This window comes from Polypterus senegalus, chromosome 4 (assembly GCF_016835505.1).
Source record: "Polypterus senegalus isolate Bchr_013 chromosome 4, ASM1683550v1, whole genome shotgun sequence".
NCBI classification, from domain to species: domain Eukaryota; kingdom Metazoa; phylum Chordata; class Cladistia; order Polypteriformes; family Polypteridae; genus Polypterus; species Polypterus senegalus.
Window position 1 is genome coordinate 205,682,976 of NC_053157.1, and position 21,686 is coordinate 205,704,661.

General features: G+C 34.7%; 1 protein-coding gene across 9 annotated transcripts in view; it reads right to left on the reverse strand.

Annotated features, from left to right (window-relative positions):
• The window catches only part of LOC120527927 (transcription factor COE3-like), a 411,253-nt gene extending 390,006 nt beyond the window's left edge, over positions 1 to 21,247 (reverse strand). For 8 of the 9 annotated variants that reach the window (XM_039751890.1, XM_039751886.1, XM_039751883.1 and 5 more), the window contains exon 1: positions 20,496 to 21,080. In XM_039751890.1, the coding sequence (XP_039607824.1) occupies positions 20,496 to 20,629 (134 nt within the window). In that variant the 5' untranslated portion in view covers positions 20,630 to 21,080. The other variant, XM_039751885.1, reaches the window with a different exon arrangement.
• Between the last annotated feature and the right edge of the window lie 439 nt (positions 21,248 to 21,686).

Below are 21,686 nucleotides of genomic sequence, written 5' to 3' on the forward strand. Positions count from 1 at the left end.
GTTGATCCTTGCTGTATCACAATACAAGGTAGAAACTGACCCTCAGTGGAACACCAGTTGATTGCAATGTTATTTATTTATTTAGCTGATCTTGAGGAACAAAACTTTGAAATGAAGTCTTCTGAGATTATTGTTGTCTACAAATTGTAATAACTTCAGTTGTGCAAGATGATAAAATGACATCACTGAAACTTTTAATTGCGGTGTTCTGGCGCCCTGCCCGGGGTTTGTTTCCTGCCTTGCTCCCTGTGTTGGCTGGGATTGGCTCTAGCAGACCCCCGTGACCCTGTAGTTAGGATATAGCGGGTTGGATAATGGATGGATGGATGGATGAAATGTTTAATGCTCTAAGTTTGATACAAGTAAGAGTAAGACAGCCCTGGTCTCACCCTGGATTCAAACAAGATGTTATTGAAATCACCACATATTGGAGATTTTTGAGGTTATCTGCCTTGCTAATACGAGTTTGGAAAGTGCCGCCTTTTAAGATGACTGAGGGTTTCATAGTGTCAAAATGGCAGGGCAGCAAATGCACGAGGACTTTCAGAACTGTCTGAAGATGTGATAGTGTAAGTTCACAAAGACAGGCCTTTTGAGATCAGGAGCTTTTGTTCCCTGCAACTCAAGACTGAGCAGAGTGTTCTCTTTTTACAGCACTCAAGTGGGCTCAGCTTTCAGGTTTGGCGTTTTAAACAAATAGAGAATGGATGATAATATGTTTGTAGTATAAATTGAGCAATCAGTTAGTAGTGAGGTTCAATAATGAGCAATACATTTCTTTATTTGTAAGAAAAGTTTGTAATAACATTATATTTCCATCTTTGATTCAATGAGAAGTCAAGCAAAATGACATCTTTTATAGGCTAACTAAAACGATTACAATATGCAAGCTTTTAAGGTAACTCAGGCGCCTTCCTCAGGCAGTTTAAGAAGTGGCCAGAGTTGCCTCATAAGCTTGCATATTGTAATCGTTTTAGTTAGCCTATAATAGATGTCATCTTGCTTGACTTCTCATTGCATCCATAATGGCTAAAACGGTACAACACCCTAGTACTACAGTCTTTGATTCATTATTTTTCCAAACCTGCTTATTCCAGAGCAGAACTGCAGGAAAACAAAACAAATCCCAACAGCCGTTTTCCACAAAGTGGGATCTGAAGGAGATTCAGTCCACAACAAAGCACACTCATATACATAAACCACAATCATTGAAAAATGGGCCAATTAAAATACCATAACCTTCATTTCTTTAATATATAGAAGGAAATTGGATCACCTGTAAAAATGCTCATGAGCAGAATGTGAAAAATTTAACTACCAAGCCAGGATTTTAAGTCAGGATTCTGGAGCCGTCTTCCTTTAACCACTGGGTCAAAATTCCACCCGATTTTGTTTTCATCTTATAAAAAGTATAAATGTGTCGCTTTACAAATCTCAAATTTGATGTAATGAGAGGTTAATATTATTAACTAACTGTAACCCAGCCGTAGCCTGAACCACTTTTGAAAACAAAAATGTGTTTGTGAGGGAAAAAAAAAGTCAGTGGGATTTAGTTATATTCTGCTGTTAAATTTTCAAACAAATTAAGTAATATTTAGAAAGTTAATTGTTGACACTATTTTATTTGATTTTGCTTGTCGACTCTCATCCTGTTCTTTGTAAAATGGCCTGACTGACAGTCTTCATTTTATTCTTTCAATGTAGTCCCATATTGTCAAATACTGGAACGTAACTTTCATTTAAATGGCACGTTTTCATACAGAAAATACCTCAAAGTGTTTTACAAATTACAATAGACAAATTACAATTGAAGAAATGTCACTAAATGCACTGAAAAAAGTATAACATTGATGTTGTTCATTCAACGTATATTTTCCCTTTCAAACAACTTAAGATTAGTCATTTAGTGTTGTAGCTTGAAATATTTGGTTTCAGATCTCAATCAAAGTAAAAAAAAATTGTTTGTACCAAAGTAAGTTACTGTGGGGGGAATAAACATAAAAATCTTATTTCAGTTAACCTAATATTTTAGGTTGTTCGTGTGGTGTGTAGGAGGGGCCGTTTGTATTTTCTTCCGGTCGAACTTTCCAGCGTGATGGCTTTCCAACTGCCAGAAAAGAACTCTTTTCTGGGTGGAGTGGATGTGGCTTTACAGGTCTGATCATTTTCAGCAGGAGATTTTTATAACGGAGGATTTCTAATAAAGTATAAGAACTCGTAATAATACTTTCAAGAAAGCTGTAGAAACATTTAATAATTTTTCGTTGTATATTTAAGATTTACACTGCAAAATGCTTGTGTATTTGCACTAGATTTTTAAATAAATGTAAAAAGTACAGCATTGGAATGTTTTATGTTCATAATATTTCTCATAGCATAAAAACAGGTTACGACCAATAAACCATTTTAAATTGTAACAACTTAAAAAATAGATTTACTTCAGTATAAAACAAGTGAATTACACCCAATGACACTAAATGATTTGCCTCATCTTAATAATTGTGGGTTCAATAGAATACAAAGAATTATATTGGTTCAGATTGAAAATATTAAGTGTGAATCATTACCTTAATTATTTTAAGTTAAATAGAGGTTATACTTTTTTCAGTGTGGTTATAGTGGCAAAGTCAGTTCCCAATGTGAAAATAATGCTAAGGTCAAAGGCAGTGTTTGGGAAACAATTACTTATAAAAGTAGCTTTGTTACATAACTCATTACTTACAAATAACTAACTAAATAAATTATATAGGTACGTATTATAAAATGTAATGTGTTACAAACAGTGCATTACTTTTGCATTACATTTTATTCTTTTGTATGAAAAACTGCACATGTCAAAGGCCTACCATTTCTCATTAAATCGAGTGTTTTGAAATGGAGGTACGGTTTCCTGGCTTTATTCTATTTTTCATCTCTCTGTGTACTGGCAGTAAATGGTGGCATACTGACATATCCCACTCTAACCTAAACCTCCATTCATCCATCCATTATCCAACCTGCTATATCCTAACTACAGGGTCATGGGGGTCTGCTGGAGCCAATCCCAGCCAACACAGGGTGCAAGGCAGGAAACAAACCCGGGGCAGGGCGCCAGCCCACCGCAGTAACCTAAACCTCCCTGTCTCCTATTTAATGTATGAGTATCATCTGACTGAAGCTCCAAGGGGGACAACCTAAACCCCTCACACCCCGATCTAATTTATAAATTACACCCTGATGGACACTCTAAGAGGGAACCCGAGTCTCCCGTCCCTCTCTGATCGAGTGTATGTATATCATCTTGCTCAGAACTTGAGGGGGCCACACACCATCTTCGATTAAGAATTCACGTAAAATTTAAAATACATTGTGAGGAGGACCAAGAAGCACACAAAAGCAGAGAATATCAACACTTATTTATTTCCACTTCAGGCACTGATTAAATCTTAAACCCACATGAGAACCTTTTTGTGTTTTATAAATATTTTTAGTCTTTCATGTGCTGAAAAGTAAATAGCTATCATCCCCTTTTTTCCATTCCCAATGTGAGCGCCTGAAGATTCACAATATGAACGCTGGTTGCTGTGCCTCCATATCACACTGTTTCAACATATCTATAACAAACAGACGGATGAAACTAAACTGACACTTGATTAATAAGGTTTCTGCTACTGGATTGCATGCAGCACAGTCTTTACTGCTTGGCTGTGTGACTGAGCCCTGCGAAGGACCGCACCTTCCATGTTTGTTTCTTGCTTCACATAATAATCACTGACTCCCGGTGACCCTAAACTGGGCAGACTAAATGTATACTCATAACTTTTCACTTGACTGCATGCAACACACATTCTCATTTTTATTTTTTAGAGTGTCGGGAATAAGCTTCTATAGTAACACAGTAATGCAGGAAATTTTACTTCAAAAAAGTAAATATTTTGTTAGGTTACTTGCTACTTTAAAAAGTAATCTGAGTACGTAACGCATGCTATTTTTAACGTGTTAACCCTAACACTTGTAAACTGGCCAGACAGCAATGGAAAATAAAAACTCTGGACACAACGCATGATGGAGAAAATAAACTTACAGGGGTTCCCAGGCCAAAAGACCAGGCATTCCTCCATGGCCATTGTATTGTACTTAAATGTGTCAAAATGATAGATAGATAGATAGATAGATAGATAGATAGATAGATAGATAGATAGATAGATAGATAGATAGATAGATAGATAGATAGGATATATAATAGATAGATAGATAGATAGATAGATAGATAGATAGATAGATAGATAGATAGATAGATAGATAGATAGATTAAAGGCACTATATAATAGATAGATAGATAGATTAAAGGCACTATATAATAGATAGATAGATAGATAGATAGATAGATAGATAGATAGATAGATAGATAGATAGATAGATAGATGACACCACCAATTTTGATCGTACAATAGAGCTCCATAAGTTTACAGAGCAGTTTAAAAGATCAGCCATTTTCTATTGCATTTAACATTGCACCCTAAAAATTTTATTATTTTGGCTGATTCAAAAATCTGAATCTGTGAATCCTAGAGCCCTTTACTGTGTACAAACTATTGTGCTTCGCGAGCTCCCCAGCACTAGGCAACTAGATAGATAGATAGATAGATAGATAGATAGATAGATAGATAGATAGATAGATAGATAGATAGATAGATAGATAGATAGATAGATTAAAGGCACTATATAGATAGATAGATAGATAGATAGATAGATAGATAGATAGATAGATAGATAGATAGATAGATAGATAGATAGATTAAAGGCACTATATAATAGATAGATAGATAGATAGATAGATAGATAGATAGATAGATAGATAGATAGATAGATAGATAGATAGAACATCATTATCTCTAAACACTCAAACATTTCCAAAACCACCATGTGCAGGAAAAAGAAGGAAAAGGAAGTCTGGGTACAAGACAAATCTTAAAGTGGAAATTTTAAAATAGGCAATCATTAAAGCACTGCCACTGCATTTAAAATATCTATTCAGTTAACTAACTAAATAAATAAACACAGAGAAATACAAATCACATACATTTTAGAGTGGGGGCTTTTACTAAATATTCTTCCTTGATGTGGATTGACAAAGTGCACTGCTTAAGTAACCCTTGGAGATTTTAAACTAATGACTGTAGTGCTTCCACTTTCTGATTCTTTTACAGTTCAAAGCAGCAAGTTTAAAACAAGGCAATTCTACTCAAATCTGCCAAAGACTTAAGTGTAGAGCAGAATTTCTGAAGCACCCGTCAGTTTCTCTGGAAAATAGATGATGATGGCAGTCAAAGAACACGAAAAGAGGAATTTGCCAGCATGGCTACTCTTTCAATTAAAAACTCTATTGACCCTGAAGCACTTCAAAGTGTAAATATTAGTTAGAAGTACAAAAGATGTTTGTTCAGTGTATAACAGGAAGGAAACTGCTTAGTGAAACACATCGACAGGACTAAATCAGTTCAATGCGGTGGTTAGTATAATGTAAATTCATCGGGTATTCCTGTCATTCACTGCACTTCACTATCTTGTTGTAATGATGGTGCTATAAAATATCTGACTATTAAAGATTCTATATGAAAGTAAACTATTTGATTGATTGTTTCCAATATCATCCAGCAACTGATGCTTTAATTCTTGGGACTAAATGCTAGGCTGAAACGACCCTTGAATTAGTTTGCTGTGTGAATGCTTCATTATTTATATTGATGCCAATATTGTCGTTTAAATCAGTGCTAGCTGTAAACTATGTTTTGTGAGATTTCGACACACCATTTTCATTCCATAAAATTAACAAATTAAAAAAGCCAGTATCATTAAAATGAATACAAAAAAAAAAAAAAACTACTGAGGTTATGCATCAGGAAGCCATCCACCCATCCACTTTCTAAAGCTGCTTTTTTATTCCATGGCTGTTGAGTATCCTGGGTCGATTCCAGCCGTTTTTTGCTGCCAGTCCGTCACATAGCACACTCGCTCACCCACGCACATTCATACTGGTCTGATTGAAATAACATCCATAGTTTTGTGAGATGGGAGGAAATTGGAACACCCAAACAAAACCCATAAGGACACATGGAGAACTCCTCATGTAAACTGAAGCCCAGTTCCTATTGCTTTGTAGCAACACTATGAACCACCAATCTTTCCATCTGGAAACATCATTTTAATTTACAGGTATTTTGATTTTTCCATGTATTAAATTATTAATAGCAACAAAAAAAAAAAGTCATGAATATTTTGCATCACCTTTTTTAGAAGCTATAGTTGCTTGTAAGAATTTTTTAAAAATGCACTGTGTTATGTTAAAGTTAGAAACACAAATATAATTGTTCTGAGCGAAACGAGCAATGGAAGTTGGCTTCTGTCTGTAAAGCATACTTCTTTGTTTTAAACGTTTCAAATTCATAAATGTCTAACTTGATAATATGCTGCTTGTAATAACAGGTGGCCAGTTCATTTAAAATTATATAACATTTTTTTGTCTACTGTTGCTATTTGCTACTGTTTGATATTAATATTATATTACATGTATTACATGTACGTCACATTAATATTATATTACAAATGTATGCATACATTTGTAAGCTACCTGATCAGCAATAAATTTATAGAAAATAATTTCAATAAAAACAATTACAAAAATGCTAATTCTTTCTTTTATTTCCTAATACTTAATGACTGCTTTAAAAGTTTTTACTAGCACATTGAGAAAGTGCATATAGTTGACTTTTCTGAAAGCAAAATGCACTTCCATTACTGTTATGCAAAATAAAATCAACACATCCAAAAGTCACAAATGTAATAACTTGCTAGCTAAAAGGTTTTTCAATAAAAATGAAAGCATTTAAATCAATTAGTGAATGTAAGATGATCATATGCACATCTTTTTTGAAAGCCTTGTTTTTGAGCTTTATTTTTTTTTTTACCTCTTTAATTGCTCTTTGCCGAGCAGAATGATAAGGCATGCGGAAAGACAGTGAAATGTCAGATTATTTATTTGTAGATTGTTGACTTAAATATTCGGAGATGATTTCAGATAGAAAACAGCAAAGTCAAACCTTGTAAAATGCAGGGAAAATATATTTCAGTGGTGCAAGAATTAGGATATATTTATAATTAGATATATGGATACACTACTTGAGAAACATGCAAATGTTCGTACCTCCATCTGTCCATCTTTTGTTCTCTGCTTTATTTGATGAAGTAGTTACAGCCCAGGAGTGGACACCAATACATCATACCACAGATTTACATGCACACTGGTGATTTGTTAATACATACATGTATATTGCATATCACGAATCTGGAAAACAATTACAATTATTTAATTTATTATTTATATATATTTACACACTTGAGGAATGGGGCTCTGTTCAGAGCTGTTTCTTGCCCTGCTGGTATAGCCTCTGGGCTTCCTGTGACTCTGAATTAGATTAAGCATGCTTGGGAATATTATGGCTTGGTACGTGATGTAATCTGATATAATCTGGAGATACACTTGCAAACACAAGTAGGAAATATCTGCTCAGCAGTTCGCTTAGAGTGATGTTCCCTTCAGCCGCTTGCCCTCCCTGAGATACCACAAGTGGGACACAGACTTGAGGCATTGGGATTATTGGCGGCCATTTTCAGACAGTTAAACTAAAGGAGAACTCCGGTAGCTCTATTTCTAACTGTGATGGTCCCTCTTAGCAGCTGACTATCTCTAGTGTTGATCGGCGAAATTCACCAAAGCATTTTTTCGCAGTGGATTTGGCGGGTATGCCAGTGAGCTTTCTTGCTGAATTTTTCCATGAAACTTTGCTGGGTGGCTGGCTTATTTTTCTTAGAGTTTTATGATGCTTTGTGAGGCCAGCCTGACCTAACATAGCTGTAGCAACTAATGTTGTGATGGGGGATGTCACTACCCGATCTGCGATACCTGCCCAATTGGCATCATACATGCATGTACTGTATGCATAATCCACATCACACTTTGCGGCATTGCCAAATCTGCTATATGCGGGGGGATTTGAACCCCACATGTGCTTAAAAAATAAAAATAAAAAAAATTAATTCAACATTAACCTTTACAGTACAGCTTAATCTGAACTGTGCATGTGAATATATAACTTGCAGTATTTTATTTGATGGATACATTGGCTGAACATATTGAAAATGTGATGAAAACATTTCATTGTTCTGCGTAGATTTATCGTATATCTTAGCTTCACTGCTGGATCACGCATGCTATGCTCTTTGTTATGTAGGCAGATTAGCCTGCGACAGGGACAGCCTTTCGAGTACATAACACACATCCCTTGAATCTCAGGCTATGTGGGTGTCAGTTAGTTGAAGTGATAAGAGTGCAAGAGATGTGGAGAGAGATAAAGTACGGTGGTGTAGTGGTCAGCACTTCAGCCTCACAACTCAAGTCACATTTTTTGCCAAAATAATCAGTCCGGCATAGTGGGAAGATGCTTCCCTAGGCCTCAGAGATTCTTAAAAGACCATTGCACCTATGTAATCCGTTCAAAACTAGTTTAGTTTCACCTTCCCCATTGACAAATTCTCAGACTTTTGAGGGTTTTTTGCAAAACTTGAGACAACGTTAATTCAGCTGGGTTTGCTCATCGCTATCTCTTAGCGTGGCATCACTTACACTACAAAAAATAAAATCTAAGCAAGTGGAAAAGTATCTATATTGTGACATGAAATCTTGTTTTCCTTATTGTAAGAATTATTGACTTGTCAAAAAAAATTGCATTTACAATTATTTGGCTTACTTTAAAAAAACTTGTCAACTAAATTTTGTTTACCCTGTTGGCAGATTTTTTTGCTAAATAAAAGCGAAACAATTCCCATTTAAAGTTTTTTTTCCTTTACTTTTTGCATATGCATTTTTTGCAGTGTACCCTCCGTTATGTACTGTTGGAATAGTTGTAATTGAATAAATCCAATAAGGAAGGTGTGCACATATGTGCAAATAGTATAAACTTGTTTTTATACGCACAGGATATAGAAAAGAGAAAAATTTAGGAAAATCTTAATAAATAAACAGAGTTTGTTATTCATAAATGTGAAAGGAGAAAATATATACTTGTGTATTTTGTGGTGCTGATCTCCATGAAGGATACTACAGTGTATAGATTTCAGAGTTTCATTATGAATAACTCATGTATATACATATTAAGAATTTAAGATTTGTATCATTAATAGATTCTATTTACATTTTAACCTAGCCTGTATATTGTTAAGGAAAGGAAGTCCAAAGTTTTTGAAGGAAACCTGCATAGACACAGATAAAAACTTGCAAACTTCACATAGACAATAACTGGATAAAAGGGTTTGAGCCCAAAAACGTAATCATCTACTCTATTCAAAGCTTCACTGTTTTGCTCTAAACTTAATTAAGGCACATATGAAAATTCTTCTAGTCATTCAGGAGCTATCTGAAACCACAAAATGTTTGCCATCGCTGATTACCAGAGTGGACACAACAAAGATTATTTCATTTTGTGTGCACTCCATTTGTAAGTATTTATCCCTTTCAAGAAACTACTGTACAGTAAAGTGCTGTCTTCATCACAAGGCGCTACTTGGAATTAACACATTGTTTTAAATTGTCCAATTGGTAAGCCAAATAAATGCTTTTAACGCACTGCACACATCTCATATAACCTGCTAGGATAAGGATCAGGTGAAAAAATAAAGTTGACATGAGTGATAACATATAAACCACTTTAATGTTGACACTTTTATATAGCAATGTAGTTTTTACACTTAAATTATTTTATATATGATTTTTTAAAAACATATCCTTATTGTAAACCTTTATTTTAAAGTTACATCTATCTATCTATCTATCTATCTATCTATCTATCTATCTATCTATCTATCTATCTATCTATCTATCTATCTATCTATCTATCTATTACTTTTTAAATAGTGAGAAGTCTATCTATCTATCTATCTATATTTAATAAGGAATGAAAATGTCAAGATACATTTATATGATCATATTTGTTAATGTCTTAGTTTTTCTTGCTTACTGTACAATGCTGTTCTTTGACAGAAATAGGCTTCTCAATGACAACTGGCAAAAATGGACTCGGATGCAAACTATTCTATAATGCATTTTCACAGCTCAGATAATTCAGAAAAAAAATGTGTGTGCTGCTTACAGAAACATTTAATGCCTATGAAAATAGATGCCTGTGTCAAATGTGATAGTAATGACTTTAATTGTAGGCAGTTGGCCTTGACTATGATAGTGTAATTATGGAATATTACTATGCTGTATTTGAAGCCACAGATAATAATAAGTGCTTCTGCTTCCTCCTTCTGGATTTGAACTGAGATGGCCTTTCGCAAAGGGTAGTGTTTGGAGCTCCTTATTCTCCAGATGCAATAAGACACTGTAAAGCAAATGTCAGACTAGCATTTTGCTGAATTCACCGGGTGTGTTTGTTTTTGGAGTCGTTTGATTTGAAAATATCTGAAAATAAAGTGTGAGCATCAGTGGCCGTACACTTTATGCGTAACATGTCCCCTCCTTCGTATCACCTCTAAACCCTAAAATTTCATGCTGCCAGCATACCGGTGGGTTAGCAGAGCCACACCTGCCTTTTTACGGCACCACAAATCACACCGCCACCACTCGCCAGAGCCGCGCAAACATTTAGAGATATAATTAGTAGCCTGCAGCTGAAGCCATTAGCTGGTCACCTGTATGGCTCTAATGAGGTTATAAATGATAGATTTCTTGTGCAGTCACTGACTAATTGTTTGCACATTTCTCTGCTAAAATAAAGCACTTGTTTCAGGATGTCATTTCTCTTTCTTGCAGCTACAACCAGTATATGTTTAAGTAATTAGCCTTGATAATAACATTGTAAGGAGACCACAGCCTTTCTTTTTACTTAACTAAATACATGGTAATTAGCCTTCCATTAAAGTCAGGTTCAGGCCATCATACATAGTAGCGCAACTGGATTACTTCACCAAAACTCTCCCAGTTTTTCTTACTACACAATAATACATGGCAGATTTTTTAAGACGTGTTATCTTCCATAGAACACAATGCACTACTATGCTAGAGAATGACATTTGATTTGAAATCATTTGTTCACCTTCATTCATTTTATATCAGTATACATTCTTTATCCCTCATTTTCAGGGTTATGGACTGCCAGAGCCTCTTATCACAATGGCATTGAGATGAAGGAAGGAGCCAGCCCTGGACAGGGTTCCAGTATAATTCTTTGCATTTACTGTATATAGCAGTTTTTCTCACTACTCAAAGCGCTCAGCAATTGCAGGTTAAGGGCCTAGTTTAAGGGCCCAACAGAGCAGAGTCCCCTTTGGCATTTACGGGATTTGAACCGGCAACATTCTGATCACACAGCCACCACTCCGAGGCTACACATCTATGACACACATCCACTCACAATATATACATTTTTATAAATTTGTTAAAAATAACACAATCAAATAAGAAGAAAACATAAAAAGTACAAAAATACGTTCCAAAGGCAATCCATAAAACTCCGAGAAAAGCGAGCAACACCTAAAATTGTTCTTCAAACAGGAGAAAATGTCAAATAAAATAAAAAGGTTTAGCACAAGGGCAAGACTTTTACTTCAGAATGATGTCAATGAGTTCTTGCCAAACTCTGAAAAAAATTCTGAACTGACTTTTTTGATGATATAGAATATTACTGTCCCAGTGAATTATACATGTACAATGTATACAATGTGGTCAAAATATGTATTCACAAACATAGTTTATGGAGATGGAATTACCTAAATGAGGTGATCTATACCACAACGGTTTAGAGTACGGTTTATGTGCTAAGCCATCATGTTGAAGATTTATTCCACTGATTCAGAGAGATAATTTCTCTTAGAGACAAAATCCTTGAAATTGCCGTGTTCGATGATCTTTTACAAAGTGTAGCTTACAGCAGGAGATGAAGGCCTTGCCTGACTTGTAGTAACTATAGCCCTTGCTGCTGTGAAGACCTGTGACAGAACGGGTCACCTGTTGATCTTTAAAGAAACTGAACAATACTGTACACTGCTGAATGAATGAGCACTTAGCTGTACAGAAACATTTAGAGCCTGAATCAATTGATTACTAAATAAAAAAGCAAAGACCTAGTTGTGATGGAGAATGAAAAGAACATTCTGAAAAGTCTTATGATCTGCATTAGAGAACATGACCCGCTGTCCTCACAGCTGAGCTTTAATAAGAGTCATAAAGAGACAGAGAAGTATAAAACATGGTGGCCCAGTAGTCACAGATCCAGAAGACTGGGCCTGAAGCTGAGCTCGGTGGTGTTTGTGTGGTCTGCCTGCTCCCCCCTGTTTTTACATTAACATTTAATATATTTAAAAATATCTTTAAATCTTTCAAATATCTTTCTAAAATTCTAAAAGTGTTGTTTAACCGAGATGTCTGTATCCTTTGTGAATGTCCAAATGTACCTAGAAATAGATTTTGTTATAAAATGACTTGTAGTTTGGATATGCATGTAGATGGGTGGTCTATCAATGAGGCAATTAATAAAGTTGAACTTGTTTTCGGATCCCCACCCCACATCCCAAAGTGAAATGGCGAAACGAAATTGATTCTGAACATGGGTGCCATTCATGTTTGATTCCTGCTTTGTGTCCAGAAACATCAGGAAACACTGCAGCTTCCCTGAAGCATCTCTGAACCTGAATTAAATACTGGAGGTACAGGATTGGAATGGATGGATGGATAAAAACAGCAGGATGCATTCTGTATTGGAAGGACAACTGTTGAATTGACACGTGCTACGTGCAGCCATGTGAGTGTTCTTTATAGAAAAAATGTATTTTCAATTAAAAAAAATGGACAGACAGACCGATAGATAGATAGATAGATAGATAGATAGATAGATAGATAGATAGATAGATAGATAGATAGATAGATAGATAGATAGATAGATAGATAGATAGATAGATAACATTTCGCATAAATCACGATGGTGAATAATGTTACCAATTGTCAAACAACCACAGTCAGATTCAGGGGCTTATCACTTTAAAATATTGATCCCAATTGCTGAGGAGCAGGGAATTTCAAAATCCTTGTTATGTTGTTCAGTTGATTGCTGTTATTTGTTGTTGGATGTAATGGCATTTCATAGATAGATAGATAGATAGATAGATAGATAGATAGATAGATAGATAGATAGATAGATAGATAGATAGATAGACAAACTAATCTAGCAGTACAGGAAAAAAGATGAAATAAAGGAATGGAAGTGTTACTCATCTTTAAAGTTTAGAATCGTCTCCAGTTCAGTTTTTATGAACTTTTGAGAAAGGTGGAACATTTTTATTATGTTAAGGAACTGAGTGCTGATTAGAAAGGCACTGTATAAAAAAGTGATTCATATAATATTTACGCCTTATTTTTTAGAAAAAAGAAATTAACTTTCTTTCATTTTGATATGCTATACACTTTTGTTTTTTCTTTCATATGTTCATTTTGAAATGTTATACACTGTCATTATATTTTAAATATTATACTGCTTTTTCATTATTTTACAAATAGTAAATTACAGATCATTATTATACATACAGTATAATTTATTTTTATGTCTTTCTGTATATAGACTCTGTAAAATATCTTTCTAAAACTCTTACATCAATAAAAACTGTTGCTTAAATGAGATGTTTGTATCCCTTGTGAATGCCCAAATTCACCTAGAATAGACTTTTTACTAAAATGACGTATAATTTGGATATGTATGTTGTGTCATTGAGGCAGCTGGTACAATTAATAGAGCTGAACTTGTTTTGTCAAATTCAAAGTGTGAAATGAAATCCCTATTTGATGTTGTCTGATTTTTTTCCTCGCTGGAATTATTATTTATCGTGGAAAATGTTTTCTTGATTTTTCACTATTCTTTCTTTCTTTCTTTCTTTCTTTCTATGCATGTTTTCATTTGCTATTTAAAATGATATAATATGAATCTAAGCAATAATCTACTAATTCGATAATTAACAAGACAATGGCCAATTAAAAAAAGAGGCACAATGTAATCTGAAATAACAGTAGTTGTGTGTTTAATTGTTTTAAAGTAAGGCTAACCACCGGTACTGTCTGGTATAATCATACCGGGCTTCACATTAGGATTGTTTAACTGCTAATTAGTAACCAACAGACACGCAGCCAAATACAAATCATTATCACAAGGACTGTTCACCGCACTGCCCAGGTACTTTAAAAGCTGTTTCTGAAAGGTTCATTCCTTCACTTTCCAAAATGACACTGTTTCTAGTACATTCTGAACAGCACACATAGCAGGAATTATGGAGAAAATATGTGTGGAGATAATGTAATAACTCAGAACTCTGCTGATGAACACTTAGTTTAACTTTGAGTTTTATTTTTTTTCCCAAGTCCAATAATCAACCACCTTTCAGGTTATTGCTCAAAAGTTCAGACACCTTATTTGAGCAGATTGTTTCTCTTCCATGAATAAGATCATATTGCAGCCAAAATAAAGACTAAATTAAAGCAGATTTTCTCAGTTATGCAATCGCCTTATAGTCCACTGCCCAGCTGCTAAAGGCTTTATATTTTCCAAATGTGGGCTGAAAAAAGAAAAAGTGTCCTTAAACTATCCCAGAAGATCAATTGGACTAGTAGCTGATTGAAAACACTGCCTGAACACTTAACACGTAAGGTAAAAGAAGGAAAATCTCCCATTCTCAAACAAACTGAAGTCACTGCTAGGAAGGGCTCATTTCTTATTATTCTTGAGAATTACTAGTCTACAATGTCTATGTTTTACCAACATAAACTATACAAATGTCTTGTTTATACTTCTTTTCTTATCTTCTTTTATAATTCAACATCTACAGCTCATCCTGTGCAGCCTCTCTGTCTCTGACCATGCAAGCTCATGCCTCACTCACACACTCTTGAACTGCGCAGGCATTTCTGGATAGTAAATTAGGAAATGCCTTGAAAAAAATCATTTAAGGGCCTTTCAACAATGATGTTATTTCATTGCAGCATTTCCAGATATCTTAGCCCAAAAGGATTTAGAAACCCCATATTCAAATATATGGCTTTAAAATACATTTTTTTAAAAAGATGTCCCCAAAATGTCAATAAGTATAATAAATGGAACACTAGTACTGTTATTGAGAGTCATTGATACGTAAGAATAACATCACTGGCAATGTTTCTTTTAAGTGAAATACATAAAAATCATAATGACGTCTGAATTAAAATGGACCTTGTAGTTTATGGAAGCAGAAGCAAATATGTCCCACTTCATAAGAGCATCTTCTCTTTATACAAGAATCATCCCTTTGCTTTTTTTGATCAACGTCAAATGACAAAGACCTTTTTCTTTATGAAAACAAACATAATATCTATGGTATATATTTACTTATTACTTAATACAACTCACAATTACATTTCATATAAATCACGATGGTGAATAATGTTACCAATTGTCAAACAACCACAATCAGATTCAGGGGCTTATCACTTTAAAATATTGATCCCAATTGCTGAGGAGCAGGGAATTTCAAAATCCTTGTTATGTTGTTCAGTTGATTGCTGTTATTTGTTGTTGGACGTAATGGCATTTCATAGATAGATAGATAGATAGATAGATAGATAGATAGATAGATAGATAGATAGATAGATAGATAGATAGCAGTGTTTCTAGTATTAGAAAGAAGACAATACAACAAGTCCACATTTGAAGTACTTAAAACATATACATATAAATGTGTACAATTGAAAAAAGTGAGCGTTTAAAATTCTTTACAACTGTATTGCTTTTTCGATTCTGCTTATTACGAGTATTAAGATGTGTATTTATCAGTTTGTGATCACAGATAAGTATTTGCAGTCTGATTATTTTAAAACAAAAATGACCCTGTATCAATTAATATAGGGCTTGAAGACTTTAAGAATTTTGAATTTCATAATAGTGCATTTTAGGGTTATGATTATGATTTAGAAAAAAAAAAACTATACTGAAGTACTTCATTTCTACTATTAATGTCAAATTCAACAATAATAAATATTATTGTAAAGATGAAATACTTTTACATGCAACATGTATGATGCTCACAGAGATAACATACGAGTAAGTCTTTTTATTAAATATGTATATTTTAACAACAAGATACTGCATGAAGTATTTTTTTTCTGAAAGTTGTGTGAAATTAAAGTTACACAAAATTATCTATTTAAAAAGTAGTACTAGGATGTTGTACCGCATTAGCAATTATGAACGTAGTGAGAAATCAAGCAAAATGACACCTTTTATTGGCTAACTAAAAAGATTACAATATGAAAACTTTCGAGCCATCTCTGGCCCCTTCTTCAGGCAAAATGTTCTCGAAAGTTAGCATATTGTAATCTTTTTAGTTCCCCTATAATAGGTGTCATTTTGCTTGACTTCTCACTATTTAAAAAGTAAAAGATAGATAGATAGATAGATAGATAGATAGATAGATAGATAGATAGATAGATAGATAGATAGATAGATAGATAGACTTCTCACTATTTAAAAAGTAAAAAATAGATAGATAGATAGATAGATAGATAGACTTCTCACTATTTAAAAAGTAATAGATAGATAGATAGATAGATAGATAGATAGATAGATAGATAGATAGATAGATAGATAGATAGATAGATTATAAACGTTTTTATACCTATTTCTGTTAAATCTCGGATTTCCAATTACCTCCCACAAGATGTTTAAAAAACAAGTTTACAAACTGCATAATCATCGTGATAATGATAGGTACATGATCTCTAAGCGTCTAAATTGCAAAATAACTGAGAGCCAAGTGTAAAGTGAAGGAATAACACTTTAATGTCAATGACATTTACTTGTACAAATCGGTGTCTGTGTTCATTTAGCTGAACGAACTCTCGCCAGTAGGTTTTGTTTGTGAATAACGACAGACATGAAATGAGACGGACTGGCGTTCTAGTGCATTGGTGATAAAGTACAAATGTGTTCGTTTGCTTTACAAGAGTGAACGTTGCACTCATCTGGTACTCTCATTGGTCAACGGGGATTCCTATATGTTGATTATTCGTCGTATAAATGATCCTAAAAATGATTGGTTTACAAAGATTACAATTAATTTTCTGTCTCATCTGTGTGATTTCTCTATAAGGTTATCATAGCAGGTAAAACATATATACATTTTAATCTGCACTTGAATGGCTTTTATATCATATTTGGAGGAATCATCATTATGCCAAAAAAAAAAACAGACACTACCCAAATGATAAAAAAATTCCTATAATTTTTTCAATTGACTCCGGGCGCTATACAAAGTAAAGATTTATGTGATTATTAACTATATTGAAATTAAACTTCGCGGTAAGAGAAAGTAAAATGCAGAAGAATCACTGTGTATAATGTTAAAAACAGGTTAGAAACAGACGCACATTATTATTATTATTATTATTATTATTAGTAGTAGTAGTAGTAGTAGTAGTAGTAGTAGTAGTAGTATGATTTGTACTATTTTTGCAGATGGTGAAAGAACAAATTGAAATCTCAATTGTCTTACTTTCCAACTGTTAGGAGATTATAATAAGTCTTTCTTTCTTTCTTTCTTTCTTTCTTTCTTTCTTTCAATTAACTGCCGGTCGATTTTAAGAAGCCTTTCGATCTTTTTTGCATAATCGCTCTTTCGAGTGACATTAACGTTCGACTTCTTTCAAGGGAAATCCTCCTGAATTATTCTATCAAGTGCACAAGGATCGATACATTGCAAAGGATTCTGAGACAGTTTGTTTAAAACACGAAGGAAGTGCATCACATTTGATCCTGGTACCGAAGCTTTCAAAAACGGCCCAGAATACACAAAGTCAAAAGAACTGTGGAGGCTTTAATGGCAAAATAAAGGTAACAACAGTTGTTATCAAAACGCCTTTGCTTGTCGCAACATATTCTAGCTGAAGAAGCGAAGACTCCATGCTATTGATAGTTTCCTGTTCGTCATTTGTGTTCGATAAAAGCTCATATGTGTGCGACAAGTTTTCAAAAACATAAGTCTTTGGATATCAAAAGCTAAATAAATAAATAAAACACTTACAATGTAAATGAAAATAGTCCAGATCAAAAGTATAGCACATTACTTTATATAATTTATTCTGAAAATACAACACATCCAGCAAATAACTAAATCGTTTTGACGGTCCTAGGAAAATCCGTTAAACTGGCAGCATAGGTTTTCGATTAGGTTTTTTTCAAAGAACGGGTTAATGGCTACAGTATTTGACCTCTTTCTTTTCCATTTATACATCCTCCTCAAAGAAATTACATAGCTCTCCTGATAAAACTAAAACAACAGGCCTCTTATTGAAATGCATCGTACAAAGTGTTATTAAAACACTTGTTGGACCATTACGACCGAATTGTATGCTTGAGAAATGTTAAAACATGAAGGGAAAAGTGAAATGTGGGACACCTGTGTGTCCACCTGAGCGTGTGCAACACTCAAAGACACTGAGACTGTCTGCCAACGGAACGATGGGCGGACGCTAAAAATGCCGAGCCAGCAGGGACACTTCAGGACCAGGTGCACAGGGCAACTACTTCCAAAGTTTAAGGAGCATCTTCTTTGCATTCTAGTTTGAGATCTTTTGGAAGGAAAAGAAAGAAAGAAAGAAAGAAAGAAAGAAAGAAAGAAAGAAAGAAAGAAAGAAAGTGGGCTTGAAATATCAAAAAAGTAAAAGAAAAACACTACAAAGGTGTAAGTTTCAACTTGCTTTATCTTCACAATAACGAAAAAAGTTTTATATTTTGATTTTACTGGCTTGATAAATTTCATGATAAATACACTCTATTAACAATTCAATATTTTTAAAAGTTTCATGCTACAAAATTTCTCAACGTTTAAAACGGGCATGAGTTTGCATTTTTATTTCCAATTTTCACAAAAAACCTTACCAGCTACAGTCAATAATTGCTTAATCCAATAAGTTTTCCACTGAGAATGTGCTTTCTTTAATCTGTTTCATTCCCTATGGTGTTTTAGTAATAGATAAGTTCCAATACTACTACTACTACTAATAATAATAATTCAAAGATTCAAAGGGCATGATAAATGTTAATAATATGGCCCATCAATTTGGCATTATATACTTCATTATATTCTGGCATGTATATTTATTTAAATAGTATGTTGTTACTACATTATCATTAAAAGACTTTACAAATAATATTTCATTCTTGTGTTATAAAAAATTTGAATAAAATTCAATAAATTACTATAATGAGAACGATTGGTGTTTGACGGGGGAGCGGGAGGGGGACTCTCTTGGTTCACTAAGTGCTAATGTATCGCTTAAGCAAATGTCAACATTAAAAGATACTTAAAATAATGTATAAGTAAAAGTTGTATGCAAAAATCTAACCCATGACAAAAAGGTACAGAGTAAAGGAAAGAATGCTATTGTCTAACCTTAGATAGATAGATAGATAGATAGATAGATAGATAGATAGATAGATAGATAGATAGATAGATAGATACATACATTCACTGATGTAAGTCTACAACTTTGTTTGCAGTTTCACAGAATATAACTGACTCAAACGGCAAAATAAAACGCAGATTCCAAAAGTAACGGTATTTCACCTCCGTTTTATTTCGCAGTACTATGAACTGGGCGGAATGCGGTATAATTTAATTTAAAATTCCTCCGCAAAGCTGAATCTACTGATATCCTTGAACTTGACCAGAAGCTTTCTCCCCTTTAGTGTCCAGCTCCTTCAGCGCCAGTGAGGAGGGGGACCGTCAGCGAGCTTTAGGACAGTAAGATTGACAGACGCATCCCTGTCAATAATCCGTGCCTCCGGATCCTTAACCAGAAAGTGGAGTGTCCTGTATCGACCACGAGTAGACACTGAAGTCAAGCGTTTAAAATTATATGACCAACATGTATAAGACATGCTTTTACAACTGTTGATAGAAGACAGATTTGTCGTTGCTTGTGGAACATAATGAAAGTTTTGAAAACGAGAAAACAGATGCCTGACGCATATATGGAAAATGTAAACTTCATGCAGATCTCTTAACTTATGTGACACGGGTGTTTTTTTTTTCATTGATTTGCAATGATTATGTGAATGAGTGAAATAGTTTTGAACAGGGAGTAACAAAAATATAGCTTTAAGCACGTTTCGTGCATCATAAACTATATAGCATGAGATCGCGTGTTTAAACTAATCTACGTATCATAAAGTGAACTTTGAAAGTCACTAACCGTTATAAATTTTGTACAAACAGATCCAAGGAATTTCGAATAAAAATATTTTGAAATCTTTTGAAAATATTTGAGTTTTTCCATAAAAGTCCCTACACCGAAATTCTATACCACAGAGTAGACCAGAGTGCATAGGTGCGTTTGATCAACCTTACATTTATAAAAATAAAACTAAACAATCTAATGCATTTACCTTTGTGCTGCAGTATTTGCATCCAAGATCCCTGCACTTTGCATCCACGATCTGACCGGTGTCATTCCGCTGGTCAACGGCTCCTCTTTCATGGTCAACGCTCCCCGCGGGAGACTTTCCTGGATAGAGAACATCAGAAAAGCCTTGTGGGTCTTCTCCTTAACACCAAAATTAAAACTAAATAATCCTCTCCTCTGCAAACAAAAGGTTCGCCTAAATTAACAGCGGAAAAATCTTTCCCAAAGTGCAAAAAAGAAAGCGGCGAGCATCCACAGACGACTTCTTTATTTCCCTATGGGGTTTATTGCTTTAGATCCCAGACCAAGTGATTGATTCCGTGCGCACAAGACCAGGCTCTTCTCAAGTTAAGGAGAAAAAAAGCACACACAAATAACAAAACAGAAGCTAGACATCAACCATCTCAAAGGAGAATGATCAGCCGGGAAGATGTCTGTAAGATCTTCCAAAGGCAAAGAAAAACGGGTGAATTCTCAATACGTTCGGAAAAAGGAGCACAGCACACGCGCACGGAATTGTGAAATGGAAAGGGAGATAAATCAGGCGCCTGCTTCAAAAAGGAGTAAAATGAAATGATTACCAAACAAGAGGCAGAGATGAACCTGGAAAGACTTCTTGTCCCTCGGGAGCAGGGGGATTGGGTAAGCTTGAAATCGCCTACCTTCCCCTCCCCGGCTCTTTATTCTCCCTCTGTCCCAGAGGAACGCACCTTCTCCCGGTTCGGACGCTGGATGTTCCCGGGAGAACACACATGGACTTGGGAAAGGCGGGGATTAACCCATAAAAGGAGGACTGATTTAAATACGCGCCACGCCCAGCGGTAAAGCATTGGCTAGAGTCACGAATGACGTCACATCGAATCTCGCTGCACTCATTTCCCAAAACATTAGCTTGCTGTTTACAAGAAGGAGCAAAACGAGCCGGTAGAATCAGCTGCAGTCTCAGCAGCATGTATGAAGCACACACTCCAGACAAAAAAAAAAAAATCCTGTAGTATTGGAAGGGTATTTTTTTCTACTACTCTCGTAATGCTCTTGCTTAAGTACTAAGCAAAGATAGGGCAGTACATTCACAAATTGTACAAGTTGATTCTTCGCCATTGAATAATGCCAGTCATACAGGGTGAACTAATGATAGATCCTTGCACAAAATAACACTACGTTTTATTGGTGT